This window comes from Triturus cristatus, chromosome 5_1 (assembly GCF_964204655.1).
Source record: "Triturus cristatus chromosome 5_1, aTriCri1.1, whole genome shotgun sequence".
Taxonomy (NCBI): domain Eukaryota; kingdom Metazoa; phylum Chordata; class Amphibia; order Caudata; family Salamandridae; genus Triturus; species Triturus cristatus.
Genome location: NC_140587.1, coordinates 447,969,107 through 447,989,422, shown reverse-complemented (window position 1 = coordinate 447,989,422; position 20,316 = coordinate 447,969,107). Strand labels below are relative to the sequence as shown.

At 43.7% G+C, this 20,316-nt stretch overlaps 1 protein-coding gene across 1 annotated transcript in view; it reads right to left on the bottom strand.

Annotated features, from left to right (window-relative positions):
• Nucleotides 1–20,316, bottom strand: part of CDH17 (cadherin 17) — a 336,495-nt gene that overhangs the window by 272,996 nt on the left and 43,183 nt on the right. Inside the window, exons 3-4 of the mRNA XM_085605267.1 lie at nt 9,178–9,276; nt 296–433 (exon numbers count right to left, since the gene is read on the bottom strand). Coding sequence (XP_085461393.1) covers nt 296–433; nt 9,178–9,276 — 237 coding nt within the window. The remainder of the gene's footprint in view (nt 1–295; nt 434–9,177; nt 9,277–20,316) is intronic.

Sequence of the window (20,316 nt, the reverse complement as noted above, 5' to 3'; positions counted from 1 at the left end):
AGGGGTCACCCATAGAAGCCAATGCCTGAAGGGGTCACCCATAAAAGCCAATGCCTGAAGGGGTCACCCATAGAAGCCATTTCCTGAAGGGCCTGTTGTGTGCTGTCTGTTGTGCTGACATGAGGCCTGGCACACAGGAAGCAGTCATGCCCAACATAAAAATACTGAACTCCTTGCCCTGAATATAATAACCCGAGGAATCCACATCAGAAACCTTTTCTTTAAACAAATGTTTTCCAATTACTTTGAACGGCAGAAAAATTGCCTATGTCTATGATACATTTGAAATATTTACCTGCAGTTTGTAACTTGCTTTTTTTTCTCTGTCAAGAGCTCCTATTAAACGCAAGGTTCCATTAGGCGTAATATGAAAGATTCTATCAGTTTCTCCTGTCAGCTCAAACCGCACCACACTGGCTTTCGTTTTGTGAAACTAGAAAAAAACATTAAGACAATTGTTAACATTTATGGCGAAAAATATAATCTAATTTATAAACATCTGCCTTCATAGCATACATTCGGTCAGTTTTGCAAAATTAGCACCATCCCCATAGTGTTTTATCGTGAGTTTACAGTGCAGTCATTTATTTTCACCATATAGATTTCTGACTCACTGTGATGTGCAAAGTTCTTAAACTAACCACCCGAAGATGGATTGGCAGGCACGAAAATATCAAAATTTAACTAAGGAAGAAAACTATTAAGAATGCCAGAAATAATTAAAATAAGGCTTTTTTAACCACTTCAAATTGCATTGCCCTGAATTACGCCTTTTCAATACAGAAGTGTGTATGCGATTACACATTGATGCCCTGCTGACTCAGCCGCAGGATAGGTGGTGCACCACACTGGGACAAAAGAGGCAGGTGATCAAGGACAGAAACATGTCTGGGCATTAAAACGTAACTTTACGCGTTAAAAAATGTAATTTCAAACATCCTATGGTGAAGCATTTTGTAATCATAAAACCCTGAAGACGAAAAACTGTATAGGAGCTCTAAGTGGGGGGAAGGGTATGTTTAGGTCTCGCCTGGCGATAGCAGCGCATGCGCTGCTATCGCCATGCGAGTACCTTTTGCAATCGATTCTCGGAAAGCCTTACATGCACACGTAGAGATGGACAAAGATGGCTGCTCTCGCCATTTGTCCAAACCTAACAGCATGAGCGTGTACGTACGGACTGTGGACAGTCCGACGCCATCTTGTGCCAAGCTTTATATTGTCATGGCAAGTAAGCTTTGTAAACGCGCGCGCATGTTATCCACGCGCATGGACAAGAGATGTGTATGCGCGCGCGGATGGGGGCGTGCTTACACAGCCTTATTCTAAGCCTCCCTTGCGGCTTCCAATGCAGAAATATGTAATTTTAGAGATTAAAAAACAATGCTAATGCTTTTTTACCCAATGTTTTTTCATTTTTTTAAGTTAAAATTTTCATGGTCCAGCATCACCCCCAACAATACGTTTTGCATGAAATATGACACAACAAAATGAGCATTTAGAACGCCAAAAGCCCTACAGCCAACGGCAGACCTACTGGGTCTTTAAATATTTTAGTCAAGACTCAAAATTGAAGAAAACCCTATTGGCTTTGCCAGTGCTTGTTTGGCTTTTGCTGTCTGTGTTTCCCATGTGACTACTTCTTTCATAGTTCGCATTTACCACAAACTGTGGCTTGTGTTTGCAAAGACATCTAGCCATGACTACACTGATAAGAGCATGTCTGTTCTCGGTCCGCCCGGGGTTTCGCAGCTGCCTTCCTTTGATAGGGAGCTGTGAGTCAGTTGTTGTGCCTCTAGCCCCCCCTCGGCTGCAGTGTTCTGGTGTCCGGAGCCTCGCGCCGAGGTATCCTTGCTCAACCGGATGTTGGGTTGGGGGAGTGCTCGGCATTCTCTGTCAGTGACAGTCGGACGCATCGCCTTCCTCCTCTCTATCAACGAGACTGTGATGCCTTAACCTGCTGCTATGCTTAGTAATCACTCCCTGACTTCTTCAGTGGGTGTGTTGCCGCAGCGTGTGGGTCAAGAAGCGTGTATGTATATAGCGGGACTTGGATAGCGCCCAGGGCTTTAAGTGAGATGAAAAACTAAAGGGGGGGGCTCTCAAATGGGCGTGGCCCATGTAATTAGGGTGTGGCTTGAAAAACAGGAGCTAAAAATCTGAGCTTAGCAGAGCATGCTGCACGCGTGGTAATTTTCTGCTTCTGACATTGCACCCAGATATATAATACAACTAGTAACATTACACCTATAACAAGCCAGGACTATTGGCTTTGCCAATGGTTGTTAGTTTCATAAGATAAATAAGCTACAACTACGGTTTCGTTGTATAGAATACTGAAATTGCTGCAGTTCTGACATGATGAGGCTAAAAGAACTGTAGCGAGTATCATCAAAGTTACATCAAAGGCATTGAAGGGTGGTACTGCCGCAAACCTATTTAGGAAGCTGTCTAGCTTGGTTGTTGCCTTCAGAGTGAGTACAGACAGGACCCAACCCACGGTGCATTGGGTGGTGGCTGGTCGACAAACAACGACCCCAATCTACGTACAAGCAGCTCTGTGATGGGCAAGGCTTGAATGTCCTCCGCTGCTCGTGGGAATTCCTGTGCGCTTCTCGCAGGTTGCACCGGCAAATAAAACCGCACTCACAAGTGACGAACGTGCTTGCAGAAATAAGCATTCAGGCGGAGTTACTTAGTATTCTAAACGGTTCAAGCTAAGTCACTAGGTTATGCCGCAGTGCTTGACAAATTAGGGCTTGTTGTACGCAGATGCCTTTGATATGCTCGACAAATTAAATGTACGGGAAATAACCTCCAAAAAAGGACCTAAACCATACTTGCAATTAATTTACTACAGCAAAAGTTAGCACTGCCCACAGCCCCAGAAGCCCTTCGTGGGCAGCCACGGCGACGAACACACTTTGTCACACATACCATAGTGCGTGTGAGCTCTCCAAGCACAACAGGAGGCGCACACAGCGCTTGGATGGCTGTGTGTGAGCTCTGCAAGCACAAGAGGAGGCTCACACAACGCTCCGATTCTGTGCAGCGCATGCACCAGGTAAGGTTTGTAAAGGTGAGGGGGGAGGGGGCGGGGGGCGGTGTTGTTGCAGAAGGAACTGCCAGGCTGAAACTGGTATATTATGTTCATTTGCTGTTTAACATGTTAGTTATGCCTATACATATCAAAAACTGGCCATCGCATGCAAACTTTCCCCGAATCCTTTTGACGTGCACAGGCTCATTAAAATGTCCTTGTGTAACGTAACTAGTGCTCATGTAAAGCGCACACACTTTACAGTATTGAACACAACAGCTACATTGCTCTACAACATATCTTAAAAACATTGGTAATAGCTCTGGCTAAACACTTATAAGGTCCCAAAGGCGAGACCTTTTGGCTATGCCAATGCTTGTTTTATTTTGGTATGGTACAGCAAAGTTTAGCACTGGATTGATGTATAGCAATAGTGTAAACCATTCAAAAATCACAAACGTCCTTAAAAAGCATAAATTTGCTAATCGAGTTATTGCAGTGTCAAAAATCAAAGCAGGAGACGATACATTATTGCTAGTACATTAAGCATCATTAGGTCAAGGTAAACAAATTCATATTATCAAAATGTGTAAGACCCTACTTCCCCCTTTTGCATGGCTCTTGACTGACCTGTTGACATTCACAAAGGCAGGAGGACCTTTGTCCAGCATTCAATTATTGAAAAAGTGAGATACATTTGTTTGACACAGATATTTTTCCTTTTGTTATTATTAGTACTATTATTTTAATGGCAAAGAGTGCAGATACCTCCAAAAGATGTCATGGCACTAAGAGGGAGAGCAATGCGATGAAGGAAAAGGTTATCATTTTTTCCTGGAAGTTGAAAGCTCAAAGGTGTTTTTAGGGAATAAATGAAGAATGTTGTAAACCTTAGCTGCTGTGACGGGGAAGGCACGACACCGCAGCGTCTCATTTTGGTAGGAGGGAACTTTGATCAAGGAGGCCATGGAAGATCCAGATCCTGCGTTGGGGTACAAGGTAATGTTGGAATATGACCTTCAAATAGATGGGGCTGGAATTGTGGATTGTCCAGTGGAAAAAGCAAAGAGCTTTAAACTGACAACATTTAGCCACCGGCAGCCAATGAAAGGCTTTAACATGAGATGGGATGGGGGCACGAGCTGGGAGGGCGAGAACCAGTTTTGTTGAAGCATTCTGCACAATCTGCAAATGATGCATAAAAAGAAAATCAGAGAAGCTCAGGTAGATCGCACTACTGTAGTCCAGGTGGGAGATGATGGGAGCACAAACTATGGTTCTGCAAAAATTCAACAGAAGTAAAGGAACGATTTTCTGAACATACATAATTCATTGAAACAATGCCAGTCATCCAAGTAATCTCCTTTGAGTAGAATAAGTTCTGCTCAAAAATGAAGTCGAAGGGGGAGAGGACATAAGAGGAGCACTAAAAGAAGGACTAAGAGAAGCCCTAACACAAGCCACCAAGAGGATAACCAGATGTATGCCTGTCTACCAAAGAGCAGGAGTTCACATTTGTCACTATGTAATTTGAGGCAGCTGTTGTTCATGCATTGGGTAGCCATGCTCAGACATGAGCAGATCACTATGCAGATTGCATCTGGGGTATCAGAGAGGGCCACAATGATCCTTTGGCCATAATCAATGAGTCACAAAATAAAATGGCATGTAGGTCTAGTCTTTAGATTCATGTAGCATCAATAAATATTCCTCCAAAATATACCGCTTGCAGAGATTTATATCAGTTTTTTATGTATCCGATATGACAGTAAAGTTCCAGCTGGGATAGCAGTACCATATAATTTTGTGACTTGTTGTGGCATTTATGACATATTGTACGTGATGGCTCCATTTATGCAATCTTCCGGCTATTACACTTGATCTACGTTGAAATCCTTCTAGATATCTCTGAAGAACTCATCCTGACAAAACAAGTTTTGGCTGTATCGGCTGTGTTTATTGTGATTGTAAAACATTTTCAAGTCTTGGCGTCATAACGAGCTGTGCACTATTGGAACGCTTCAACATATGCTATCTTTGTTGTATTTAGTTTTTTTGTATAGGATATAAGCTGTTTTAGGTTGTTTTCACAGTTATTGTATTTTTCTTTTAGTTCTATTCAATGCATATCGAGTGTGAGGACACCTACTTGATGGGGTTTTGAAATATGTAATCCATTCCCAGAATAAAAGTGTTTTATATTTTTTCAATTATATGTACAATATAGTTTTAACAATGTATGCAAATGTACATGTATAGACATATCGCGGTTAATTACAGCACTTGGAACGGAGATCCCATATGGACATAATCTTGATGCTGAACTACATATACATTTGGGAGAATAAGAACATCTAATTGATACCACAATTTTTTTAAATCTTGGAAAAAGGAAAAAGAAAAAGAACTAATCCTTCTAAAAATGATAAATCCTCTCTGTCTAAGAAGTAAATTAAAAAATGTAATTCGATTAAGTGTGTAAATAACATACTCTTGATTATGTCCCCTCTCAAGGCCCCCTCCTCATCCTCCCCCCTTGCCCCCTTTCTGTGTTTCTCTCTATGTTTATGCTTAAAATATGATAAGGAGAAGGTAATCTAGAACTGCATTACACATATCAAACAATTTAAAGGCTCACAAGTTTGGTGCATGTATCAGCAAGATTAAAAGTTAAAAGCCTTGGAGTAATAATCAGCAGTGACCTGTCCATGAGGCCTCAGATCGGTGCAGTTACATCCTCATGCTTTTTCCATCTACGCAGAATCCGGAAGATCGCTAGATTTTTCACCACCGAGGCCCTCACTGTGGTTCTCATGACCTTGGTCATTGCACGGATAGACTATGCCAACTCTCTTTATGTTGGCATCCCTGTCTATCAACTCCATCGCCTTCAGCTGGTTCAGAATCAGGCTGCACGCCTCATAACCCACCAATCACGCACTCAACATGTCCGCCCATTGCTGAAACTCCTTCACTGGCTCCCAGTAGCCAAACGCTGTCTGTTTAAATTGGGCTGTACTATTTTTAAAGCCCTAACCAGTAGGGGGCCTGCTTTCATTTCCTCCTTAATCTCCCGTTATTCTCCTACTCGTGCACTCCGTTCGTCACATGCCAATTTTCTCACCCCTTCTCGCTTTAATCGGAAAAAACACGGTGGACTCAGTTTCTCCTTTCTGGCACCGCAGATGTGGAATTCCCTTCCTCTGGAACTCAGACTCGAAATATCTTTGCCTCACTTTAGATCTCTCCTCAAAACTTTCTTATTCATTCAAGCTTACCAGTAACCTCCTGATTTAGTACGTCATTGTCATAGCGCCATGAAACCTTTGGGTGTACGTGCGCTTTAGAAATAAATTTAACATAACATAACATAATTATATCATACTTATAGACATAAAATTGCACTAAAGATCAGATATCATATAGAACAAAGGATAATATTTGAGTTAGAGAAGAGCACTTCCACTTTATAGATAGTCCCATTTAATAACAGGCTTCTCTCTGATACACCAAATGTCAATTTGGGAAAACATCTACATGGACAATGGAAACAAAACTTTAATGAATGGATCAAAATGTGGAGGATATGGTTTCAAATGATATATTTTGAGAAGACGGCAATTTGAACTTCTTGTACTTTGCATGAAATTGTGAACCTAAATCTTAAAATCTTGTCTTAGAATCATAAAATGAAAAGAGAAAACCTCTTTTTAAAAAATCAATAACTGATCTTTACTGGAAAAGAAAAATTTACTAACATGAGATGTTGCTCAAAATCTATCTAGATGAAATTTTGAACTACTTGTCCCTCTCCTCCTCGTCATTCATTTTTGTCCTCTTGAACTCCATAAGACATCATACATCGTCAATTCTCTTAATTTACAAAAAATATTTTTTTACATATCTAAAAGCTTTTTTATATATAGATAATTTAAAAATAGAGATTACAATCTGAATTGTATTGGAAAAACATCTGGGTTTATGTATGTAATGTATAGACTTTATGTGTATGTTGAATACGTATATACGTATATATATAGCCCTTTCTATACACTCTTATGATGCATTTTCACTTTTTGTCAGAATGTAAAACTTTGCTATTAAGGCATATGCACTTTGTAATTTGTACTTTACAGAGAGAAAAAATGTCATCCACCGTTTGCCATCAACAAAGTGAAGACTCACAGTCTAGTAGCTTAATTAAGTAAACACCAATGAGGGGTTAATTCACAAGAGCACCTTAAAAAGGCGCTCTGGATGCAAGGACTCTATGGTCCAGTAGAAGGCTAGGAGCCAAAACGCGTAGACTGTCCGTCTGTGTGTTTGCACTATGCACTCATGTTTGCACTATGCACTTTGGTGTTAAACAGTAAAAAATAAAGTAGAAAAAAGAAATACATCGATGTCTGTGGTGCTGTGAATATCTGTTGGTGAAGTGAAATGGAGATAGTGAGGTGTATGTACATCATATATATATATATATATATATATATACATTTATTTATTTATTTATACATATGTAGACATACAAATATATATATTTATTTACTTATATACATATATTGGAAACACACAATTTAAGCTCCACCCATATGTGTCACAGAAGAGCAGTACTTACATGTATTAGCACCATATATCCACTGTGTGCCTTAGCCTTATTAATGTAAAGTGAAGCTCCAAGCATACTGCTGGAGTGCATTCACTGTAGAAATGAGGGATTCAGATAAGCGTGTGCTCTAATGTCTTCATTATAATGTTACAAATTGTAGTTCTCATTCACACTTATACTTGTGTATTTCGAGTTATACTGCTTTTACAGAAATCACATTTTCTATGTACTCATGTATTCATATATTAATGTGTTGCATTTATTCTGTAATACGTATATCTACAGGTATATTATTTATATACGTTTACAGCTATGTCACTTTAAACCATAAAAAAGTATTACTTGCAAAGTTGCGAGTAGACATTTCCTGTGTCTGTGTGGCTAGTTCAACCACATTGGAAAGCAGTCACTCAGTCTGTAGACCCCCAGGACCTAATGGCCAGGTCACTCATGCTCGTTCTAAATGTACAAATAAAATTGATAACGAACAGTAAAATGCGACAGGAGCAGTTCCATTAGTAGACTTAACAACATAATGTCTCAAATGAGCACAATCCTGCCCGTCCAAATACATTCTTCGGGCCAATTACTAGTTGGATTGTAGTTCTGTTCCATCTGAAAACTCTGCACCCAAATCTGGGTGGAAAATATGGGCCCAGTTACAATTGCCACAAGCAGGTGAAAATTGCAGCGGGTAAGGGCAGAATATCCGGACAAACTGTGGTAAATTTCCCTCCTGCATGTTATTCCTCATTCTGGGCCAAGTCATGTCATTGCACTAAATGGTGGGGTGGTACCACATGGTTCCACACATGGTGTCACATGGAATTGGCAATTTCATGTGCTGAAATGGGACTAACACTCAGGGGCGAAATTAGTAGCTGTTTTGGCAAGGTTTCCCCCATTACCTGCCCAGTTACCAGGAACCTGCTTTTGTGACCTTATGCATTGTGTACTCCTGGACCTAACTAGCTTACCTTAGCTATTTACTGTTTGTTCAGAATATAACATGGGTCAAAACAACAGAGAGTACGCCATGTCGCACACACGGAGGAGTACTCTCCCTTCGATGTTGGTCGGATTACGGATAGATGATTTGGATTTTGGACTTCATATACATGTAAGGTGACATCTAAACATCGATATTGGCCCCTTGATGGTATTTACAATTCGCACTGTTTCAGGACTGTATAATGCAGCATGCTGATATATATGAAGAGCCCTGATGAAGTCAAAGATTGATGTGAGAATGACGAAACACGTATTGGCTACGAGTCTCCTGTTGAAGACATTTGAATATATGCGAAAAGGAAGGAATGAAAAGAAGAAAAACTAATCTAAAATTGATTTTTGAAAAAATTGATTTCTGAAATATAAGGGTTTGCTCCGGAGAGTCTTTCATTACCGAGAGAGAAGGCAGCAGAAAGGATCAGATTCAGAGATTGTTTTTGGGACAATGTGATGGAACCTGCAAACAGAGTTCATTTCCGGAGGTAAGCCCCTTAAATGAGAGTTGAGCGATAGTTACCTTATAAATATCTTCTTCATAAGATTTTTCCGGCAGAGTGATATCCACGTCTTTCAGTGGCGTTGAAACAAGGGAGTCACTTTGCCCATGACTTGCAGCCTGTAAAGAATACAAATTGTCTTTTACTGAAACAGCCATACAATGGTACATACAACAATGGCGCGGTGGGCTTTGCAATATTCTCTTGCAGTGTGCAATCGTATGGCGCTGCAAAGACCACTAATTCCCATCTTGATACATTCATAATCAATTGGTTCCTTGCCATGCTCTGATTTTTCAAATCACTGTGTATGCCCCTCTTACTCTGTTCTGATTTTGTAGGAATTGTAGCTATAAATTTTATTTTTAAACATTTACAAAATATGAATTTACGTTACAATGTGACCGAGCAGAAAAGGATAACAGTATAACTGTCAATGATCGCAGGCACCTCTTTTAAACATTCCTGTATCACATCTATGTCATATCCAAACAGAGCTCTCTGTATCTAACCCTTAAGTGTATCAATGCTCTGGTCAAAGAAATTATCGAGAATAGAAAGGAGGGGGGGGATGAAGATAATTGGCAACTACTACTCCCACATAATGATCACTAAACATGCCGAAGACTTTGGGGACTCTCAGCGCCCCCACTCGAGCCAAACCCCGCTTAGGAGGGCAGTGTGGGAGGAGGTAAGTACACCAACAGTCATATGCAAGACTCTTATGTCATTGCTGTGCCAGCACCCACCTTGGTCTCCCTTCCTTTATCATGGGCTATAGAGCAGTCTCATTCCATGCACAGCTCTTCCCAGATCTCTCGATTTAAGCACCCGCTTGCTCTATACTTCGAGCACACAGATGGCATCAACGTACCTCTCCAGTGGCGAATTCTAGGCGTGTCACCACCACACGAAATTGCTACATTTTTACCCACTGCAGGAACCTCTATATATTTATGGAACCCCTGTGCTTTCAGTGGCGAGGTAGGGTAGTTCGTCTCAGAATATACTCTTCTGCTTCCTTGGGTGCCCACTTTCGACCTGCCTGGGTGCTTTGACCTGCCTCGTTTCATGCTACACCCATATGAAGTGTTTCCATCGTGGCTGGCAGTACCAGGTATCTGTCACGTGCATTGTGTTCAAGATGCAAAGCATGACCCAGTCACTGTAGGTGAGCGCCTCCTCTGAGTCACTGGAATTATTCACGGGAAGAGAACACATCATGGCATGGCTGGCAGACAGGAAAATAGGCATATCATGTGGGGAACCTGGCACATCATAGTATGTCTCTGAGAAGGGGGGAGAACAAACTTGCACCTACCCTGGGGGCAGCTCATTAGGGAAAGGCGGACCAGCTGTTTTAGCAGTTGATCCTTTTAAATTGGAACCTGACCTGCAATTTAAAAGGGAACAGAGATCCCTCTGCAGGTGGATGTCTAGGGGGGAGGGGAGGGGTAGGAACTCCTTTCCCTCTTCCACAGGGCACCCTTGCAGAGCTCAATAACAGCATGCCACTTCTGTGTGGCCACAGTCAGTTCACCTCCTGGCAGCTCCTTTACCTCTGTGCCCGCATCTGTAATTTGACACAGGCACAGAAGAAGCGGCATGGCAAGATGGAGGTGGGCGGGCGTTCAGCCCTGGGAGGTGCAAGCTTGGGGGGACAGAACCCCCTCACACTCTTACCTGTGGCCGTCACGGAGCGGAAAAGCAGGGACTGTCGCCGCCAACAACCCCTCTTAGCTGCACCCGTCGTGGGCGGCAAGCGCCCGATCGCCACAGGCGGCAAAAGGTCTTGCTACGCCTCTGCACAAAAGCAAAATATTCCAGCATTTACATGGGGCGACATCCGCATGCAAAAAAGGGAAAACACAAGCTGTATTACAGAAGGAACTATGCAAGTGTCTTTGGCCCCTTCCGCAATACAAAGTGACTCGGTGCAAAAAGCAAGAGTGTATTCCTATATCGCCCCAGGGCTCTTAGTATAATACGGCCCCTGAGAGGGAGATTATGGTCCTTCCATGCTCAGGTGAGAATCAATTTGCTGACTGTGAATGCAACGAGGAACATGTGTTGGATACTGATAGGGGCTGAAGAGGGCTCCTGTCTAAGAAATCTCTGCATGTTGATTTCACCACATGGGCAACAGTTATCACATTAAGCACTTCTAAAATAATATCTCAGTATATTTGAAGAGTATGGCAGCTAACAAATGCGAACATGTTCAGCCCCTACTTGTAAACACTGAGGGATATCTGGCTATCCAGTATATCCAGCCATTAGAGCTTAGATGTTTATAACTGAGTTTGGAAATAGTTTGTTAGAGCTAATTCCTTACATTTACAGGTTTCAGCCAGACCCAGGAAAAGATATGTCAATTATACATTAGGTTCTGTCACCTGTCCTTATTCGGAGGTCTATTTTTCAGTCAGCATCTCAAAACTGCTACAAACTGCTCCTAAAAAAGAGAACAGTAGTCTCTCATGGACCTTTAACCCCTTCAGTGCCACGCCCTTTCCCCGCCCTGTGCCGGGCGTTACATTAGCGGGCGGGGTTCATGACGAGATAGTCTCGTCATGGGCACAGCGCAACCGTGCTCCATGACGAGACCATCTCGTCATGGGCACTGAAGCGGTTAAGTAAGATACTGCTCTGTAATTCAACGAAAGGGGTTTCTGGACAAGGGATTAAAGCCATAACACATTACCACATTTATACATATTGATATCAATGGTACTGTGAATCCCTCTTGGAAGATCTGAAAACTCTAAAATGTACCTGAATTGCAGTATTGTGATATATACTGGAGACCAAGTAGGTTCCACAGTGTGTCAATTTGGTCCATAAGTGGTTTTAATATTGAATTCCCTGCAAAAGTCCTACAAGATTCTTAAATATGCCTGCAGGCTCTTTCAGGCTGATGCATTGAACAAGGGATGTACAACTCTCATACCACTTATTCTACCCCATTGTGCCTTCACATAACAGCATATTCACCTCAATTTGCAGATTAACGTTCCACGGACTATAAGCGCGGTTTTCTCAAGAACCTACAGTCAGCTACCCTGAACCATCAACAGGAAGAATTGGCCCAAATGGATTTGTATAAAATCATGATGTATATGCACAAGCAATTTACTTTAATAGGTCGGCAGACTGGTCTGTGAAGAATAATTTACATTCCAGGTTGCCAAAGTTGTATAAACTTATACCATATCTTCCATGCAGTTTATGATTTGTGTGTATAGAATGCTGGAATGAACCTCAAAATGGAAGCTGCATCAAGCCAATCTTATCCATACCAAACATGGTTGAGACATAATTCAATATTAAGTAAAGGGATCTTCCTTATTCCTAGTCAACCATAGCTTTCTGCTTGATTTATGTCCAGTGACTAAACCACTTCCAAATTCATAACATTATGCTGAAGGTAAGGGACAGCCAAACATTTGTAATTCTTGGAGGTTAGCTGCCAAGGATCCAGCACGGTAGCGCTAAGCAGTCCCAAATGGGACCGCCGTAATTTACCCTTCACTCAACCCAGGTCAACAAGGTTCCAAACCGACTGGAGCGCCAAAAAAAGAGCTGCCACTAACTTAATAAAGTATGCATGGAGCACTGGGCTTAAGAGAGATCCTCCAAGAGTAATATTGCAGCGGGTTATAATTGGCACATCTACTAAGGGTTTGACAAACATTTACCCCTAAACAGGTAAATTCGGTTAGAGTTTCTCATCTGCCACCGATTTCTGCATCTTGTCAAAGGACACCTCTCTAGCCTTGCGCTGATGTATTTAACTCTTTAAATTTCCAACCACATTCTGCATTTACGTGTAATCTACAATAATGCAGAGACATGAACCATGCATGATACTCATGAGACAATATACACAGAACATCAATGACTGTTGGCAAGTATGCTATACATCCACAGGACCAGCACACAGTCTTGCTTGACACCAGTGATGCTTCAACTTTTCCCTCCCTGCCGCACCACACCAAGTGTCTTTATAGAGGGCCTGGGTGCCTGGGTTTATAGCCACCCAGGGGGGTTCCAAGCACCATCAGTTTTCTTTCCTAACAACAGACCAGTTCATTTGAAAAAACACCAGTGGAAATTTAGAGCATAGTTTTGTTTTAGACTACTCTTGTCGCACTCAACCTGCAAACCATCATATCATGAGCATGTTCGCTTCTGCTTGGGAATATTAAAATATTCAATTATCTGTGACTCACCTTTTGAGTGCATGACTAATTGCATGCCAAAGATTAGCCAAAGAGGTATTTTAATGCAATAATAATTTGAGACATACTTTCAACACCCTTCTATAGATGGAGAACAATTTGCCACCATTTCCCACACACTTCAAATGAAGAAGAGAGCTGCATTGATCATCATTCATCATAGCTCTTTAACAAACCTCTTCAGGTGCTCTCCAGCCCCATGGCTCTCCTGGACCACAGCCTGCTGATATCTAAACACACAGCCACCGAACTAGGTGCAATCACCACTAGGCTGACTGTAGTACATGCTTAGTGTTTCTGTGCTTATGGAATGTTTATCCTTCTATGTTCTTCTCTGCCCTGTGAGTTCTACGTTCTCTTCTTAGACAGTTGCTGTTGGCTTCTGTCGTGGAGAGTCCGTTCTTGTGCCTGATCTGTCTCATTAAACTGCTCTTCAAGAGGATACCTTTCTATGCTTACTTATTTACTACAATTTGGCGACGACTGGCTTCTTACCCATACGCTGCTTTCCCAAGGCACACAGCAGGGGAAAAGAGACTCAAGGTTTGTCCTAGTACTTCGCAGGGGCATCTACCTAATCCAGGTTCACCGTGGCACACCATTTGTCTAGATTTTATTGGTCCCATGGGTGAGTTACACGAGAGAGACAGATTTGCCATAGTGGTTGTGGATGTTTTTTCAAAATGGTTAGTTGTGGAATTTACCAACAATATCACTACCGATACTACTATCAGATTTTTAGGAAATTTGTTCAAGGATGAGGGTCTTCCTTCTGTAATCATAACTGATAATGGTACTCAATTGATTTCTTCTGATATGCAATCTTTTCTCTTGGGATGTGGGATATCTCACCATCGCACATCTTTGTACAACCCACAAGGCAATGGGATTTGTGAAAGGGCCAATAGGGTGGTAAAGGGCATCATACAGATGGCTTTTTCTGATGGTTCTATTGTTCGGAAAATGGTCAATGAAATGTTGTGGGCATATCGCACTACACCTCTTATTGATGGTCAGCTGTCTCCTTTTCAAATGATGAGGGGGCGGGTTCCTGGCTCTAAATTGATTCCAGCCTGGATGAAGAAGGTGGTTGCTGGGGAAAAGGATCTTGCTGCGTTGCTGCCTACTTCTTCTGTGCGTCCTTTTTGTGTGGGGGATTTGGTCAAGGTAAAAAGGGGCAGGATAATCAAAGGGTTGTCAAAATTTCAGGGTCCTTTTACGGTCAAGAAGGTTTTGGATCATTGTGTCATTCTTAACAATGGGGAATGTTGGAATTTCAGGCGGGTAGCTTTGTATAGGAGAGGTGCTTCTTTGGAAAGTCCTGGAGGCTCTCCTGTGGAATCTCCTTCTTCTGAAGAAGGTAGCAGTGGGTATCTTTTGGCTTCTCTGCCTTCGGAGTCTCACTCTGCTGCTGCTGCACCTCTGGTGGTTGGGGGTGCTGGAGATTCGTCAACATCTATTCCTATTCCTCTACCTGTGCCTTTGGTCTCTAATCGCACTCCACGTTTTAGGAGGGCTCCAACCTACTTGCAAGATTTTGTTTGCTGATGTGTTTTTTTTGTTTTGTTTTTTGTTTTGTTTCTGTTTTCTTTAGAAGGGAAGAAGATGTGTAGTACATGCTTAGTGTTTCTGTGCTTATGGAATGTTTATCCTTCTATGTTCTTCTCTGCCCTGTGAGTTCTACGTTCTCTTCTTAGACAGTTGCTGTTGGCTTCTGTCGTGGAGAGTCCGTTCTTGTGCCTGATCTGTCTCATTAAACTGCTCTTCAAGAGGATACCTTTCTATGCTTACTTATTTACTACACTGACCTGACTACTAGTTCTGCTATAGAGGGATCCCCCACAGCTTCATTTATGTATGTCCCAGATGCTTCATATTCCTTCCTACTATTACTCAGGGGATCAATCACTAAAACCTCTGACATCCATATTAAAAGGGCACAACCATTATGGGCACCAGGTGCCTTGCCACCTGCTATATTTTACTCTTAGAAGAAAGATTTTGAAACTTTGGATTTCTGTCTCACTTCTTATAGGGTCTACTTGCTGAGTCTGTGGGTAACAGTGCGGCCTCCTGGAGCCTATTTTCCCTCTACAAATTGTCAGCTGTAGTTTGTTGCTGCTAAGTCTGGATACGGCTGAAAGGCCTATTGGTTCAACTATGGCCATTTGCCAGTAAGCAGCATTCACCCAGTTTCTTCGATTTAATATCCTTGGTGTTTGCTTGTGGCATTGATGATGGGACATAGCAGTTTTTTAGGATACAACTTTGTGATGATGCAGTTTCAGCAAATCTCAAATCCAGATACTTGTGGCAGAAATACAGGTCGGCCCTTTGGCAAATACCACCTAGGACTTTTTTAAGGCTGCAAATTGAGCAGATAAAAAGCACACCTACATAGATACACTCGGTGCAGTACAGAACATCACTTTGTGTGGGTCTGTGCAAACGTGAAATTCAGAATTTCAGAAGTCCCCCAAAACCACGCAGATACCCAGGCTTTACCAAGCACACCTATTGTTTCTGTAGTGCTTTGACTGGTGCATCGGTAACTTTCCAAATTTAAAATGCACGTTGGTCCATTTGTATACGTGTAAGTGGTACCCAGGCCCTGTACGTCTTAAAGCCAATGGTAATTTGTAATTCGGGAAAAGTAAGACAGCTGGTGGGAGAAAGCAAGGAAAGTGAAAGCGTTTTCCCCAGGCTGTTCTTCGATGAACAGGCCATGGCATTATGCGGTCCTACAGCATCTTGTTATGGTCTGTGTTTGTTCATCTATACAATTCCAGGCGTGTGGCTGATTAGGCAGGAAGTGAACCCCACTTTGTCTTCAAGAGAGTGCACGTCGGTGGAAAGGATGAGGGGCCATATTTACAAGGGCTTTATCTCCGCTTTTTTGGCTTATAAAGCCAAAAAGGTGGAGATAAAACCAGCGCCCTATTTACAAGAGGGTGCTAACATGCATAATCGCATGTTAGCACCCTTTTTCCCAACGCCTCGCTTTGCATCTCCAATGAGATGCAAAGTGGGCGTTACTTGGCGTACCCAAGATGGACTACCTTGCAAATATCGCTGATGTTTACATCGCGATATTTACAAGGCAGCCCACATGATTTTGGCACACATTCGATTTTGGCGAAAACGACCGTTTTCGCCAAAACCTAACGTCTGCTAAAATCCTGACTCAGTCATCCCTAACATAGGGGGTGGATTATGCTGATACGACCCTGTGGGTCGTATCAGCAAGGTTATCGCCCTTTTGCAGAGAACACCAGCGATGTTTCCTGCAAAAGGGCGATAACCTCACTATCTCTGGAATTTTTATCGCCCCGGAGTAACGCGTTGTTAATAACGCGCTACCAGGGCGATAAATACCAGAGATAGCCTGCGATAATATAATTATCGCTAAGCACGGCCAGTGATAATTATCGCTGGCCGTTGTTAATATGCCCCGAGGTTCTTCGGACGCGGCCACCACGGTTAGATACTGTGTCCACCTTAGTGGGAAAGGTGAGCTCATTAAAGGTCAAGGATGAGTGGATGGAATGGGGCTAAAGGTAGCATGACCGCTGCAATCACTGGTCGATGGAGAGGTACACTGGCATGTCAGGAAAAAGTGAATCAATGATAGAGAACAATTAATCTATCATTTTGTAAATCTTTACCTCTCAATGTTCTCATTAACATCTACGCTATTCAGTGCACTACATTAAATACAAGTATTCTAAATAAACAATATTACAAGGGTATGGGTTATAGTGCAACTTGCAATCTAAACATATATTAGTTTCAAACCTATAGCTGTAGAATGATGATGATACAGAAATGTTGTTGAGGTATTTCTATAATGTCTGCTGACATTCTACCTTATTAAGCTGAAGACACATTACTAAGCAAGACACAACACAACTAGAAGGCACATGTATGATTGTGCAACTTCTTTTCATAGTTACCACTGAAATTAATTGTTTTTTTCTACACATGTATGTGTTCCATGTCAAATACATACTGAAAAATAAGGAAGTGTCTAAGACAGCACTATGGAATTAAGGCGGTAAATGTGTCAGAAGAACACTACCACAGCGGTTCCACATGTAGCAAGACTCCATTTGTAACGGCAGTGCTGTGACGTTTTCAGAGTAGCCAGGAGTGCACCTCTGCATCTCTGTTAGAAGAATATTATCTTAACTGTTCTGCATATAACAGTGATCCACGTGTAGCTCCCAGAGCATCCATGCAAACATTTGCTCGTGCACCCTCACTCACCCTCATTCACCCTTAATGAAACAGATATAATCACAAATATTGTAAATAATCTTACAGATAAATTTACATATCACATTACCCTTACCACTTTGATAGCGATGAGAATGAACATAGTATCATTTTTGGTTTGAGTATATGTTGGTGTTAAGTAACTTTTTGCTTTTAAGTGCATTTTTTTATTGGTATAAATATTGTGAGGTCAGAAGCAATGCATTTGGTGCACGAGGGTATGCGCTAATCGGAGCTTCACGCTTGCCATGAGGGGAACGGCTCTGCTAAAAATTCATACCGCTGTGAGGGCAACGGCTCTGCATCTACTTTCACCGCCGTGAGGGGAACGGACTACTCCTCACAGCAGCCCCTGGCCGGCACGAGAGAGCAGCGTCATCCTCGCACCTGGAGCTTCCCCGAAAGCGCTGCTGCCCTTCCGCAGCGCGGGACGCCTTAATCGGGGCTTCACACTTGCTGTGAGGGGACCGGCTCTGCTAAAAATTCATACCGCCGTGAGGGCAACGGCTCTGCATCTACTTTCACCGCCGTGAGGGGAACGGACTACTCCTCACAGCAGCCCCTGGCCGGCACGAGAGAGCAGAGTCATCCTCGCACCTGGAGCTTCCCCAAAAGCGCTGCTGCCCTTCCGCAGCGCGGGACGCGCTAATCGGAGCTTCACACTTGCCATAAGGGGAACGGCTCTGCTAAAAATTCATACCGCTGTGAGGGCAACGGCTCTGCATCTACTTTCACTGCCGTGAGGGGAACGGACTACTCCTCCCAGCAGCCCCTGGCCGGCACGAGAGAGCAGCGTCATCCTCGCACCTGGAGCTTCCCCAAAAGCGCTGCTGCCCTTCCACAGCGCGGGACGCCTTAATCGGGGCTTCACACTTGCTGTGAGGGGACCGGCTCTGCTAAAAATTCATACCGCCGTGAGGGCAACGGCTCTGCATCTACTTTCACTGCCGTGAGGGGAACGGACTACTCCTCCCAGCAGCCCCTGGCCGGCACGAGAGAGCAGAGTCATCCTCGCACCTGGAGCTTCCCCAAAAGCGCTGCTGCCCTTCCGCAGCGCGGGACGCGCTAATCGGAGCTTCACACTTGCCATAAGGGGAACGGCTCTGCTAAAAATTCATACCGCCGTGAGGGGAACGGCTCTGCATCTACTTTCACCGCCGTGAGGGGAACGGACTACTCCTCCCAGCAGCCCCTGGCCGGCACGAGAGAGCAGCGTCATCCTCGCACCTGGAGCTTCCCCAAAAGCGCTGCTGCCCTTCCGCAGCGCGGGACGCGCTAATCGGAGCTTCACACTTGCCATAAGGGGAACGGCTCTGCTAAAAATTCATACCGCCGTGAGGGGAACGGCTCTGCATCTACTTTCACCGCCGTGAGGGGAACGGACTACTCCTCACAGCAGCCCCTGGCCGGCATGAGAGAGCTGCATCATCCTCGCACCTGGAGCTTCCCCGAAAGCGCTGCTGCCCTTCCACAGCGCGGGACGCCTTAATCGGGGCTTCACACTTGCTGTGAGGGGACCGGCTCTGCTAAAAATTCATACCGCCGTGAGGGGAACCGCTCTGCATCTACTTTCACTGCCGTGAGGGGAATGGACTACTCCTCCCAGCAGCCCCTGGGCGGCGCGAGAGAGCAGAGTCATCCTCTCACCTGGAGCTTCCACAAAAGCGCTGCTGCCCTTCCGCAGCACGGGGTGCGCACGTGCAGCGCCCGGGCAAAGCCTGGGCCAAGGGCAGGCCCGTCCTTGCCCGTCATTGACAGGAAGAGGCAGGGCAGGGCCACCCCCCTAACCTCCAGGTCTGAGGATTTCGTACCCGGCATCAGGAGCCAATCAAAAGGTACTGTGAGCCCCATTCATTATTGTTTCACCATTCGTAGCCATCCTTTAACCTTGATTTAATCAACCTGTACTCCTTGTGGTCGAGTCGATTTTAAAAATAAAGAAAAAACCTTTGTTAATTAGCTTGGACAGAACAGTCGTGCTATCCTGCTTCTCTCACTGCGGGAACTGAGGTTGTTTGTGCTGTGGGCTATTGCTCTGACTCTCTGCCAGTGGGACTTACCGGTGTATGGACTATAGCCCTTGACAGACCCTGATGGGACTCGGTGTCCCAGGGTGCACAGCATTGCTCCATTCTAATCAGCTGCCATGGGGCGAGGCACGATTATCGCTCGATAAAGCTCGTAAGAGACCAGGCTGGGCTATCTTTCTAATAACTTGGTTACGGGGTTTTGTTTGTTTGGGAACAGTACTGTATTGCCTGGATGATATAATAGTGTACTCATATTCAGTTAATATGAGTAAGCGTACTAAGCTCAGTGTAGGTAAGGGTGTGGTAGGGACCTTAGATGCTTTTCTATCAGTGGCAGAATCAGCCCTCATTAATGAGATAAAGCTTACTGAGCAAAGGCTATGCCTTGAGCCCCCCCCCCCGCCCTTGCAGAATAGACTTTCTCTAACTCCTGCAATTCCTGAATCTTTGGTGGTGTCAAACCATGAAGTATCTCCATCCAGTATTAGTGAGTCTACACATGTTGTTTTGGATCCAGTGACAGATATTGTCTCCTTCTCATCTACTGACCTAGAATCTAGCCTGTTAGACCTAAAGTTACGAACAGAGGGCAGAAAGCCAAACTTAGGACGGA